This window comes from Neospora caninum, chromosome VIII (genome assembly GCF_000208865.1).
Source record: "Neospora caninum Liverpool complete genome, chromosome VIII".
Lineage (NCBI taxonomy): Eukaryota > Apicomplexa > Conoidasida > Eucoccidiorida > Sarcocystidae > Neospora > Neospora caninum.
This window is the reverse complement of record NC_018395.1, coordinates 4,449,760-4,463,236: the sequence shown is the minus strand read 5'-3', so window position 1 is coordinate 4,463,236 and position 13,477 is coordinate 4,449,760. Positions and strand designations below refer to the sequence as shown.

At 51.3% G+C, this 13,477-nt stretch overlaps 3 protein-coding genes across 3 annotated transcripts; 1 reads left to right on the top strand and 2 right to left on the bottom strand.

Annotated features, from left to right (window-relative positions):
- Window positions 1-3,343: 3,343 nt before the first annotated feature.
- Window positions 3,344-4,265, top strand: NCLIV_035680 (Phosphatidate cytidylyltransferase family protein, related; the record flags this gene model as incomplete). Its single annotated transcript, XM_003883770.1, has 3 exons — window positions 3,344-3,784; window positions 3,984-4,043; window positions 4,173-4,265. 3 exons carry the CDS (start codon window positions 3,344-3,346, stop codon window positions 4,263-4,265), a joined length of 594 nt encoding a protein of 197 aa, XP_003883819.1.
- A 3,185-nt stretch (window positions 4,266-7,450) lies between these two features.
- On the bottom strand, window positions 7,451-8,688 carry NCLIV_035670 (conserved hypothetical protein; the record flags this gene model as incomplete). Its single annotated transcript, XM_003883769.1, has 2 exons — window positions 7,451-8,138; window positions 8,306-8,688. 2 exons carry the CDS (start codon window positions 8,686-8,688, stop codon window positions 7,451-7,453), a joined length of 1,071 nt encoding a protein of 356 aa, XP_003883818.1.
- A 1,888-nt stretch (window positions 8,689-10,576) lies between these two features.
- Window positions 10,577-12,952, bottom strand: NCLIV_035660 (putative Bin3 domain-containing protein; the record flags this gene model as incomplete). Its single annotated transcript, XM_003883768.1, has 1 exon — window positions 10,577-12,952. One exon carries the CDS (start codon window positions 12,950-12,952, stop codon window positions 10,577-10,579), a length of 2,376 nt encoding a protein of 791 aa, XP_003883817.1.
- Window positions 12,953-13,477: the final 525 nt, after the last annotated feature.

Here is a 13,477-nt window from a genome sequence, read left to right as displayed (position 1 = left end):
GTCGACTGAGAGAATGGAGAGGCGCGAAGGAATGTGACCGGCGTCGGAGATGACAGGGACAGAGAAACTGTACGCTGGAAAAGGAACAAGGCGGGAAGAGGCACTGGGGGACCGAAGAATCGAGGACGCGATGAGGGGGACGGGAGCGGGAAGGCGCGACGGAACGGCAAGCAGTGAAGCACGGAAAACCTGAAGATCCTTGAAAGGAGAGGGGGAAGACGCAAAAAAATCTGATCGGCACCTGGAGACGAGCGACAGCACCGACCCTTGCTGTTTCCCCATTCTTTTCACGTCGGTTCTGGAAAGTCAGGAAGAGCCCGTCCCCTGCGACCGAAGCCGTGGTGGAGAAAAGGCAATAGCCAGGGTAATCGAAATCAGGATGCTTCGCTGTTCTGGAATGACGAGCTGAGGCATATCCAAGTATGAAAAAAAAAGAAAGAGGCGAACGGCGGCAGCAAGGACCGATTTGTGGCGGGATTTGCGGGAACAATGAACCCACGCGGTTTCCCTAGAAGCAGCAGACACAGCCGTGCTGACACTGCAAAGGGTTTGGCGTTCTGATCCAATTCTATGCCGTTCTCCAACGGAAAAGTGGGCGACGGGGCTGATGCCACACCAAGTGGATCGAATCTTTTTACTCGACATGCGCAGCAGGGGAGGCACCATTCCCTTTTCTCCGTGACCATCCCGTGGCAAAAAACGATTACAGGGCACGGCGGATGTCAGACGTTGGACTGAAGAAAGAAAAACTCGGACGCCAAGCAAGCTAGGATGTCATTTCTCGTTTCAATGCCGGCCGCGTTCGTCCTGGCAGTGGAAATCGACAGCTCTCATCGATGATCCAAGGCTTTCTGCGCTGTGTGCACGGGCCGGCAACGCCCGAGACTGTCTTGAATACAAAATGCGACCAAACCAGCTGGGACAGCCTTCGTCTGCACTTGAATCCCGTTGCTACAAGTGACGACGTCGGTGTAGGGTAGCAGAGCTGCCCCTGGACAGTCTGTTGAATGTGGCACTGGAGGGTTGCCGGCATGCAAGAAAATTCTCAGCCGCATGAAGTCACCACATCTGAACAGCCGCATGGCGGACTTTGTAACGGCGGGTGTCGTACCTAGGAATTATTCAGACCAGAGCAATCCCGTCCTGGCCCAAAGTTCCTGCGATTTAGAAAGGCGCCAGAAAACCAATGTCAACGACGACCTGTTTTCATGGCCAGTGTACATCCACGTGTTCTCTCCCGCCTCGCATTCATTCTGCGACTTTTCTTTGTGTAAGCGCTTGGCAGCGCAGGGCTTCCAACCACTTGATTTCTTGTGAGCCCTCGGATACCTTTTGGAAACACACATGTTTGAAGCGCTGCAGATGCTCTTGGCACTCGGTTCTCTTGCGCTGTACTCACCTACACGCTGCATCCAAATGGGAGGAGAGAAGACAGTTTTGCCAACCCGGTCCGACATGCACTATGACGCGGTCCGCGGGGCATCCAGCAGAAGGCTCGGGGCCTTTCTCAAGCCTATTTCTTGTTCACCTGGATCGAATGTTTCTTGCTGCAGTGGCGAAAGTCACTGAGAGTGATCAGTTGACCAGATTTTTTCGCTCGTTTTGGGATTCTTGCCAACTTGATGGCCTGCTTGTCATCGTCGTCTTCTCACTGAACCCAGATTTCTGTTGCGCTCTCTTCAACCCGTTCCTGCCTCTTCTTCTTCTTGCCATTACTGCTGTTTTCGAGTGTATGAGGGAACGAGCCCATGGCTTCTGGTTGGATATAAGTCGGCAACTCGTCTCGAAATCGTCTGACAAGGAGGACCGACCCGTGCGACGTACTGCATCTCAACATGAGAGGAAAGGTATGCGCGATCGCAGGAAAACCGCTTCAGTCGTGCACATACCGAAGGCACGAGGCCCTTGTGCGAGTGCGGACTGCAAAGAGACCCTACAGGGCAATGGACGTGTCTCGGAGGTTTCGCTTACTGCTTGCCGCGGATCCCCTTGCACATCATGTAACGACGACGCGCTGCTCTCCGCTCGTTTTCTTTCTTTTTGGAAAAAGAGGGTCGGAGCATACGGCTTGGCGGAACACGCCTTTTCGTTCCACGGCTCCTCGACGTCAGACTGTGCGAGTGAAACCGAGCTTGTGGGCGATATGTCTTCGGCCGACGGCGGGAACAATAGGGATTGCTGTCGTGAAGAGCGTTCTACGTGCAATGATCTACAAACGTCCATGCATTGGAAGACCACAGGAGAGATGGCTTCGCTTCGTTTGCATGCCGTCAAGGTGCCTGATTCTTCTAAAGACGCCTCTCCCTCTCGGCGTGCCGTGCCCGAGAACAGTCGTCGAGTTAGTAACAGCTCAACCATCGTGGCCATGCTGCTTTTTCCAGGTTTTGTTTGTACTTGCCTCCTAGAGATACAAAGACGCGGCCCATACTTCTCTGACAGAGTGGTAATCACAGACAAATCACTGTTGCATGCGGCATCCGCCATTCTTGTCCCTGGTCTGCTCGGAGGGTCACTTCTTGGCCGTATCTTGTGGACGCACGCACTCTCGGTGGGTGGTATTGCAGTGCTAGCGGCCACATACACTGCTGCATGCGTAAGATCGATCCCCTTCGGAACACCTGCAATCGATCCAATACCATTGTCGTTCTGTATCTCTATCGGAATTGGTTTTTTTTTGTTCATTTGCTTACAAATGCTGGTGCTGCACGCGTGCTCTTTTAATGGGAATCATTGTTTTACTTTTGTCGAGAGTGTCGTCCTGAGTCAGCTGATCAGCGTCATTGTTGTTCTGACTGTATGTGACTGTTTGGATTCCTTGCTTATGACGCGGGCTGCGGGTGTCTGCATGACCGTGTCGCAGACGCCAGCATGGCTAGTTTTCGTTTCGCGCATGTTTCTGCTGTTGATTGCTGGTCTCTCCTGCGCCGTCTTTGTCTCCAGTCGTGTCTCGCATAGCACGCAACCCACCGGCGCTGCATCGGAAAGCAGGGGAAGAACACTTCTCTTGCTCGGCTTCATAACTTCAGTGGGAATATACCTGTTCGCAGGTTGCAGCCCGGCTGTTGATGCTAGTGATGGCAATGTAATGGACAGAGACTGGTCACCACGTGGTACTCCTCTCGGGTGGATATTATTCCTTGTTTTTGGTGAGAATATTAATGCAAGGCTATTCGTATTCTGGCTTGCTTCATCTATTGCCGGTGTCGCATCTATTACAGTTTTTTGGTCCCACAGAACCGCTGCAAATCAACAAGATTGCACGTCTGGTAAACGCAGTGCTCATTTGATCGTCGTCCGAAAATTGTATCATTTTCTTTTTGTTGCAAACGTTTTTGTCGGTCTGATGCTCGGAGTAGACGAGCTTGTGGCTGTCGCTCTCTGTGGAGTCGTGTGGGCTACCGTCTTCTGCGAATTTTTGAGGACCTCTGATGTTGCTTCGCCTTTGTCACAGCAGATTGCGTCCATATATAGTCAATTCGCAGACGGCCGTGACCAGAACGGGCTTTTCCTGACGCATATTTACCTAGCACTCGGACTGGCGTTGCCGTTTGTTTCGACGCCGGTGATCAGAGGCTTACCGGTTTCTTCGCGGCATCTCCTAGGATTGTTTCTAGTTGGAATCGGAGACGCTGCCGCAGCTGTTACCGGAGCTCTATTTGGAAAACGACGTTTACCGCTGAGCGGCAGCAAAACGATTGCCGGCGTCATGGGTTTCATTGCCGGTTCCTTGACAGTGGCAACGCTAGAGCCACTGGGCTTAATTGGAGTCCAGCAACATGGCTGGGTAAGCTCGATTGGGCCCGGTGGCCTCGGTTTCAAATACCAATGTGTATGCACTTTCGATGCGACGACCTGGATGGTAGAGAGGAAGACACTTACGCACAACACAAAAGAGAGAGGCCCGACACGGAGAAAGATCGATGCTTTTGGACGAGAGCAGACGATGGGTGATCCCGTTGTTTGTTTCTGTGGCTCTCTTGTAGGAATCAGGCGTATCGTACGGAGCGGCATTCGGCGCAATCGCATTCGGTGCACTGTTCGAGGTGAGAGAATGTCATAATAAAAGCTGGAGTTGTATTTGAGATTCGTCCCCTAGCGTAGGATTGGCTTATCAGGTTCTTTGTGTGACGATCTGGCTCTATCTTTTTGTGTGTCATGTCCGATTCCCACAGGCTTACACGTCGGATATTGATAATTTAACCCTTCCGCTTTTTGGAGTTATTGTCTACGACAACGTGTCTGAGGTGCTTCGACGCATACGGTGACAAACCCATTTGCCATTGCTATCGGAACTGTCAGACGCGGACGACAAGTCAAGCATGCCCTGTTGTATGTGTGGGGTCTGCAATAGCAGTGTTACGACAAAAAGGTTACGTAGCGTTCGACATCCTCTGATCGGGATTCATATCTATGGCCAGCTGCTCGGCAGTGCGTCAGTGTTTAGATCGAATGTTTTGTCAAAACAACGGTGTTATTTACATGAAAGACAGTTCCGATCCACAGAGCGGCTCTATCCGGATTAGAAAATGACAGTTGGGTTACAGCTGGAGCTGGCGGGAACGTCGGTGCAGAAGGATGTACCCGCAAGCTACGTCCAGACGTAAGAACAGGATCAGTTTGCTGATGGCTCGTACGAATTGCTGGCCTGTGTTTGAGCAATGAGCTGCTGCGTCGTGTAAGCGTCATCCACCTTGCAGGGCCAATACGACGAAAAAAGAGGAATAACATAGACGACTTGCTGTCGGCCTTCCGTAATTTGTGGTTACTGGTTCGTGTTACAGCTGATCTCGCAATGGCTCCAGTAGTCTAGTCGAGCAAAATGGTTTGCTTGTCACGTGCTTGCTGCACTGCATAACCTCCCATCGTTAGAGCCGTCCAGAGGACCTAAACGGAACGACTGTATTTTACTGACTTCGGATAATGCTCATGGTGGCTCACCAAAAACACGTAGGTGGGTGTCTCTCCGTACGAGAAGAGACCTGCCAATGAGGCAACTTTTAACCCATTATCGAATATTCTATAGCAAAGGAAGCGGTTTACTGGGCATGTCAAAGAAACCAACAGGCTGAAAACAAGGATGAGTCTCCCTAATGCGATATGCGGAATTATCTCTACCTCACCTCCAACGGAGTCTGCGCCATCAATCCGCCGACAGCGGCGATGTACGCTACTGACGCAGTTACTACAAAGCCGGAGATGAACGAAGAGACCAGGTTTCGGTTAACAACAGGTGGACAGTTTCGTATCTGTTGTTGGATAGGGCTCCCGTACAAATAACGTGTGGTAGATTTTTGTCAAGCGTACTTGGCCAGTATATATCTGAATCACATATAAGAGACAAGCCACGAAGATAATCGAGGTAAAATCTGAAATCCGAGAGTTCCTCTTCCGGTAACAGCGAGCCAGTCTCGACGATATGTTTGACTAACACGATATCAGCTGAACTGCTGGAGGTGAGGAAGTGAATCCGGCTAGCCCAGCAAGAAGCCCAAAATTTGACAAGAACAGAGGCGCCTACGAGGGTGTACGTCACGGCCTGTAGAAGGCCAGGCAGGTTCCGAACGAGGACAGTACCGTCAAGTTATCTAAAGGGGCATAACGGTGTATTTAGCGCAGGGTCGGATGTAATGCGTGGCTCATCTTACAGACGAGGGCAACGAGTAAAACATCCGCTGCCAATATAGTATTTGTCCTGGTAAAGAAAACAGAGCGTGCCAGTGTCTGCAGGCAATCTACTGTTGCAGAACCTCACCATCCTGAAAACACGTTAGCCATCACTGTTGTACAGCAATGAGGAGTTCTTCAGGGCTTCACTCACCGAAGTACTCTGGGAAAAACAGACCCAGAACTGAAAAAGGGGCGCGATGCGTCTGAGGGACACCACGGAATTTTCCTGCTGTCCCGTTTACCCAATGCAGCTGTGAAAAGAGGACAGGCAACAGAAATTCCGATCTCCGGCCTGCGGAAAATGTATGCCACTGTATACAGTTTGCGATTGACTGGCTCGTCTCTTACGGAAGTCGCAGGTTTATTAAAAGGCCAATGGATAAATAGAAGGCGAATAGCGCAGCCGTTACCGCAGCAAATACAGCTTGCAACTGCAGGCCTATGGAGAAACTGTTGAGGCCACAGAAAGGCAGCCGCATACCTGTTTCGCGTTGCCAGCAAACTGCAGTGAAATTTGTAAAGGCATTCCGTGGGGTGCGTTTTGAGTTTATCCTTACTGCAAACCAAAGATAAAGCAGGCCAAATGGGATAGACATCCCCAGAAGAACGTAAATATACACAGCATTTGTGTACTGCAGACCCAAAATCTCAAGTGTCTCAGGAACTGAACTAGGAATCGCGGATGGTAAAGACACGGGAGCTTGTGTGCTGGTTGTGACAATCTCCGCAGAGGGCTCTAGGGGCTGGAGCACGTGCTGGAACTGCGCCACCCCGCCCCCCCCGACATCATCCCGACGTGCCTGCACCACCACCGATGCCGAGACGCCAACGATTAGTAAAAGAAACAGGCGTTCGTCCATATTTTATCGCTTCGGTTAACTGAAAGACAAGGTTAAATGAGGTGAGCACTTGGTGAGGACTCAAAGTAGCTGGTCGGGGAACGAGGGTATGCCTCAATTCTCCAGGAAGACAGTTCCAGTCAATATATCACAGAGGTGTATATACAGCTCTACTCAGAGATGGGCACCTGGCGACCACACAGTTCAAGCGTGACTCCCCGAGAAGCTGCCCATAGTGTTGATACAGCCACGGGCTAATCGGGCTCCTGGGCGGTTCATAGCAAAGCCGTAAATCTGGGTGCCTCCGGATAAAGTGGTGGCCAGGCGGCGGCATGTGACTGCCAGGATTGGAGTTCCTATTGAATTTCTTCCTAACCTACAGTGCGTTTTCGCCTGTCTCTGTGCTGAGAAGTGAACCTATTAGGAGCCGAAAGCAAAATTCCTTGTCAGATTGTTTGTCTGAGACCTTAAAACTCTCAAACAGTAGACCTCGATCGCTGCCCACGACGTTTCTGTGGTCTACAACATCAACACGAGTTGGCATCGCCGGCTGCTAAAAACAGGAACACCCAAATCGCTCCCCGTGCGAATGTGGCCTCGCCACTGCGACTTAGCTAATTCGTCACGCTTCACAACGATATTTTAGAAGTGACCGAGTGACCGGCCAGCAGGCCACTCACACGGAAGTGGATCAGTTGTCGAGAACAGTGGACAGAGATTCCGCTTGCCTTGCATTGATGATCAGACGATACTACAAGGAAACAATTGGAAAACTGTTGTGTAGCACAGCAAAAGACAAAACGGAGTATCGCATGAATCACAAAAGATTTTATCTGAACAAGAGGTTGCATAAATCTGTCGCAGAGATGAGGTTTGCTGCCACGTCCGGAGGGTTTTTGGTTGCCAAGTTGTAGGCTGGGGGGCTGCGCATGGTGAAGACGCCCCTAGAATAAAGAAGTTGTTTTCATCTTGAAGGCCAGCTTCTGTCGAGGAAGTGGCTGACTTGAGGCTCCTGCCTCCTCCTTCTCCTCCAACGTTTTTTTCCGTCTCTCTTCTTCCCTAGCAACCTGCAACCTATGCAGCTCCATAAGGCGAAGTTCATCTGCCTTCGCCTGTTCCTCCGCTTGGCGCTGCTGCTCCAGTCGGACTTTTCGTTCGTTTTCCGCCAGAATGTCTTCAAGTTTTTGTTTTGAGCGTTTTTCTTCTTCCTCCTTTCGCCTGAAGTCTTCAAGTATACGGGATTTCTCTCGTTCTATGTCACTTTTCATTGTCCTCTCCCGCCTCTCGCGCTCCTGTGCAAGCCGGGCATCAATCTCCTTTTGGAACTGCGGGGAGTTTATCAACTGTTCGACACGTCTCTGAACCTCTGCTTCCACCCGTCGTGCAACCTCATCTTCAATGAACTTGTCAACGTTCATTTGTCTTGATCCGCTTTTCTTTTTCTGTGCACTGCTGGGGCCATTCCAAGTCCTTTCAGGAGAGTCAGACGATCGGCTGTGACTTCGGCGATAACGACCAGAACGGCCTTCTGCACTACGAGATGGCAATTCTGGAGTCGGCGAATTGGACCCACGCGCGCGATGTGAGCGGCTCCTGCGACTTGATTTGTATCCGTACCTGCCTTTGCTTAGGCTGTGCACATGAACAACAAGAATCCACCGCCACATTTACGCGGAAATCGCTGGCGGTAAGCAAATAGGACAAGCAACTAGAGTGGCGCGAATCAGTGGTGTGAAACGTTCATACAACCTCGCTGGCAACCCTACACCAAGCATTCTAAAGAGGAGTACTGAACTCACTTCTGTCGATCGGGGTGGCTTCGCTCCTTGGCACGGTCTCGGTCGCGAGACCGGTCTCTGTCGCGTGACCGGTCTCTGTCGTGAGACCTGTCTCTGCCGCGAGACCTGTTTCTGTCGCGAGACCTGTCTCTGTCGGGTCTGGAAACATGCGTTGACTGTGTGCGGTCCGTGGATCGATCTCTGACTTTTGTCCTTTCTCTCCCTCTTGAACGCTCTCTTTCCCGCGATATTAGTCTTTCTCGTGATCGTCCTCTTTCGCACGACCGTCCCTGTTCTTGCGACCGTCCCCGTTCCCGCGAGCGCACCCGATCTCGCCCTCGTGGCGGCTCGCGATCCCTGGGGCGAGAGCGATCTCTGTCCCTGTCAGACCGGTTTCTCTCCATGTTTACTCAGATTAAGAACACAACACCACTCCCTCCTCTTGTCCCTAAGCTAGGATTCCTTAGCCGAGGATCCCAGGGTTTTTATGACAGTGCATCAGGTAGGAAACCTCAGTGAACACAACTGCTTTGTCGGGCGTCTGTTAAAATGTTACCAAAGCACCAGCTCATGCTGCGTGTGCAGCGCCTCAACGATTCAAGAACACAGTTCAAAGATGAGGCGTTTTTATGGGCCGTCGGAAAGGGTGGCGAGCACAGAAAATGGTGTAAAACCTCGTGATATGCCTGCAAACGCGCATGCATCCCGGCCCGTGCACAGAGGTAGTCGCACGACAATCCCAATTGACAAGAAGGGAGTGTACAAAGGTGGTATCTCAACTTCTCAGATGTAAAAGCATCCGCGTTGTATGTTCTTTAGGAAGTGTTAATGGACAGTTTTGACTCCTAGCGAACTCTGCAGCTGTCTTTCAGATGTCGACGGACGCAATTGGGCTACGCATGCATGCAATGAATCGCGGCACACGATCAGGAAATGAGCACCAAGAACTTGACTTGCGTTGTTCCGTACGTGCCATATCGTAGGCTAGTACAGTACAGGTCATTCTACCGTTCAACTCTGGAACCCTCCACCCTTCGTTATAATTAAAATAGAAAAAGGCATTATAGTGCGGGATTCTCATCCGTAAAAGACACCGGAAGGGATCTCGTCGTCGCTCTTGATTAGTACTATCGGAGGACAAGAACACACAGGGTTTAGCACATATAAATCGGATCTCGACAGGAAAACCGGTGCCGACAGCTGGAAAGGAGAGATTCATCGTTCACATCCTTGGTCTTCCGTTTCTGCCGAGGGTAGACGTCAAGATCCAACCGTTTCGGATGTTTCTCTTCGAACCTTTCCACGATCGGTGTAGCCTCAGGCCAGCCTTTCATTGACCCACAAGGCAATACTCCATACTCTTATCTCGTGGCCCCTTGCACACATTCGTTCTTCACGAAACAACTAAACCTGTTACTGGGTAAAAAAGGAAGGAATTTGCGTCACAAATACGCGGTCAATGTACTCCGTATATACCACCGAATGAAAAAGATGTGATCTCGAGCAGAGGTGGCACCTGTGCTAGAATTCTACTCACTCGTTTACTTCATTCGCCGAGTCAACTGGGTTGCAGGTCTCAATCTGCATCTGCTCATTAACCAGAGAGCGCGCACGGCTGTCCAGAAAGCAGAAGTACCTACAACTGATGGACGGAGCCTACAGAAGCGAAATGTGCGGAAACGTGGGCCCCCGGGAGTGTCATCCTACTTTCCTAATTCGATGAGGACCTCATTTCCGCTGAAAATGAAACCCACCGAATGGCAAATAGTTCTGTTTGGGGGACAGGATTAGTGATATGACCTTTATGTTCTTAATTCTGGCGTTGTACGGAGGATGTGGTAACTTCTTTGTACGAATATATTTTGGAGGGGGTGCGGAAGTCGTTCTCCTAAGAACTTGCCCGATCTCCAATTCAGCAGTGTCTTCGTTTGTTCTGGGCGTCAGTACGCAGTGAGCTAACTAGGTACAATGAACTGGACAAGCTAGGTCGGCAGAGGGAGAAACCGCAACTTGTGTAGGAGTAGGCAATGGGGCAGCGGCACCATTTCGAGGTAAGTCATCGGCTGGGTGAATGTCGTGCCTGCTCCTCTGTTTTCTCCTTTATGGCAATGTTAGCATTGTTTCTTACTCAGCGTATGGTTATCATACGTGCTGGAAAAACATCATGCATATATGTGCATATTTAGAATAATGCATCCCTATAAATTTACCAACAAAAACCCCCTGATTTAAAACCAAGTTTACGGTAGCACTCGCTTTGGACCGATTTCGTTCTCGGGCACGCCGTGGCCGTCAAGACTGGCTGTGCGTGGTGAGTGGTTTGGGCCCGTACCTCTCCACAGCACCGGTGGTCAACATCTTCAAGGTACAGCAGCACAATGAAAATATACTACTACTCTTCCGTAATACAAGGATACGCCTGTCCGATAGCCTCCCCTTGGATTCACGGGTAGTTCTCGACTCTGATGTGTTCAGTTCACGAGACTCCAGGAGCTCTGTATCTTTCTGGGAAACGTCATTAACAGGCGCCTGTGGACACCGTTGAATATCATTAAAGACACCTTCCAAACACCCCTCCTCCCTGCTGCTGGAAGTAACATCTCCCAGCTTGAATTCTTCGTCGACTGAGAACTTGCAGGGACGGGTCTCCTCCGTTTGTTCCGCGACAGGTCGCGAGTCACGCAACATCGCCCCCTCGTCACCACCAATCTGAGAGTTTCTGTCGATTTGGACTTCATGGTTCCACGGGTCTAATGAAGACACAAGAACAAACGGTTGGTCAGCCTTTTCAGTCATCGACCCTTGTGGTGACCCGGAATACTGTGGACACACAGGAGTTACGTCGCAGCGCAAAGAATTGCAATCGCTCTCCCTTCTCTCGGCCGTCGTCTCAGTTTGTTCACGTGGCTTCTTTGGCCCTGCAGACAACCCCGTGCTAGCCGGCGTCGTCTCCTCGCATGAACCAGTTCCATACGCCAAACAACAAGAAGAGCACGGCGAGTTCGTGCAACCATTGTTTCCGGTAAGAATTGCAGTAAACATCTTTGGAGGTAGACGAATACGGCGCAACTGTTGCTTGAAGGCACACGACAGGCGTCTTGCGCGTCGATACGAAGCCCAATCCTGTGGCTCGAGGAGAAGGATTCCGTCAGGCTTCAACAGAGTATGAAGGCGCGAGAAAAGAACCAAAATACCCCTGTCCCCATGGTGAAGATGAATCCACTTCGTAACTGAAAAGCAGAGAACTACGTCAAAGGAGCCAGGACGCAACAACGCCGGCTCTGGCAGTACCCCAGCCGCGCGACGAACATGCCTCAGAATTTCGCAAAAACACTGCCTGGATTCAAGGGGCGACGCAAGTTCTCTTCCGTCCTCTACTGGTGCAGTGGAGGAGTGCGAGGTCACACCTTCCACGATATCACTTGAGCGGAAATAGACATTGAATGGGAAAATTGGGTTGCGGTCGGGAGACGCGGAGATGCAGTTCGAATTTCCAGCACTCGCAGCTATTTCCGTGGAGCCACTCTCTAAGCTTGAGGCAACGTGACTTTCATTTGCCTGTTTCGTTAGCCGCACGGCCTTACGTAAGCTTATGCTTGTCGAACCGCAGTCGCTCAGGTCGCGTGTCGTTGCCTCTGCCACCAGCTCGTTCCACAACACTCGTCCAAACACCCGTGAAAAATAGGGCCCTGGACTTCTCGTTAACCCCCCTGCTCCTGGTTGCTTCAAAGTCGCGTTGCCCGCGCTTTCAGGAATTTCGCGAGAACCATGTGGAACACCGTCGACACCCTTATCTTCCTCACACCCATTGTCAAGACCTGTCTTTGTAGGGGCGTGCGCCTGTACCGCTGAGGCTGTTGACAGATCCCTACCGGGTTTCGCCGGATGCCTCCAAGTGAAGCGTTTCCCTGCATCAGCGTTAGCGCGTTTGTCTTTGTTACCTAAAGGGGGCGAAAGGTCTGAAACACAAGTCGCAGGAGTCCCCGTGCCTGTGCGGTAGGCAGCAGCTGACTCCAGAGTTTTTTCCAGTGTCAGTGTCGATCGCAGAAAATGTGCGCGCAGTTCCATTTCACGTAGTTCCGCAACCGCAGAATTAGCCAGCCGAACTAGGTCCCCATCGATATCCATACCGGTGACGCTCCGTGCGCGAAGCAATCCCCCAATGGCTAAGCAAAGGGAACCCGCATTGCATCCAATATCCAGGACATCCTTTCCTTCAAAAAACCGATTCCCATGAGACGACAGAACTGCATCCAGACGAGGATCAATACCGCGAATAAGGTCATGCCCTGTTTTTGAATCCGAGGTGGACGGATCAGTTCCAGAGTTATCCCCGGGTTTCATCGAGGGAGACCGCATACGGCGCTCGAAAGACGATCTCCCAGTGAGTCCGCAGCCACCATCTGCTGGCCAGTCCATGTGTACTGAGCGTTGCTGGCTACGAGTATGGGAACGTACAAATGCACGTCTCCCAGCATAGTAAGCCGGAAAGTTTCCATGAAGGCATTTTCGCTTACGCCTGCTAGAGAAAATCTCGCCATATTCGTCTGAGCTCAACTTGTTGCTTTGAAAGCCATGTCCGTTCGGAGCGTGTTCGACAGGGTTTCCCACGCTGCCTCGCGCTTCACGGCCACCCTGGAGCTCTGTGGAATTCCCTGCAGTTGGCATGGCTTCCCGTAGCTCGTGAGCCGCTCAGTCATATCTTGCAGGTCTTTTTCCACTATCACAGGCATGCAGATATGCACGGTAGGGGTGCCTTCCACAGCAAACCTGATTCAAACAACACGTTAGACAGGTCGCATTCAATCGATGTTTCCTGAATCTAGTACCAACCAGAGAAATACGAAGCACCGATGTCGTCCGCTGCCTTCCTTGACGCCTTGCATTTCCAACACCGCTCGGCAGGTGGAGAGGCGTATTCCCAAGTCACCAGCACATAGCATTCCGGGCAATTCGAGTCAGTTCACCAGAGAGTGGAGTGCATTGGCTGCTTCCCCGGTGTGACCCTGTGACTTTTGCTGCACTCCAAACAGAAGTGAAACACAAAGCGCGCAAATGGGTCACTCTGTGGCCATTTTTGCCACTCCAGAGGATGTTCGCTTAAGTGGCGAGTGCTGCGCTTCCCCTCATCGGAAAAAGCATCGCGTCTGGAGGACAGGGGGTTCACACCTACGGTACGTAGCGAAATAGGAG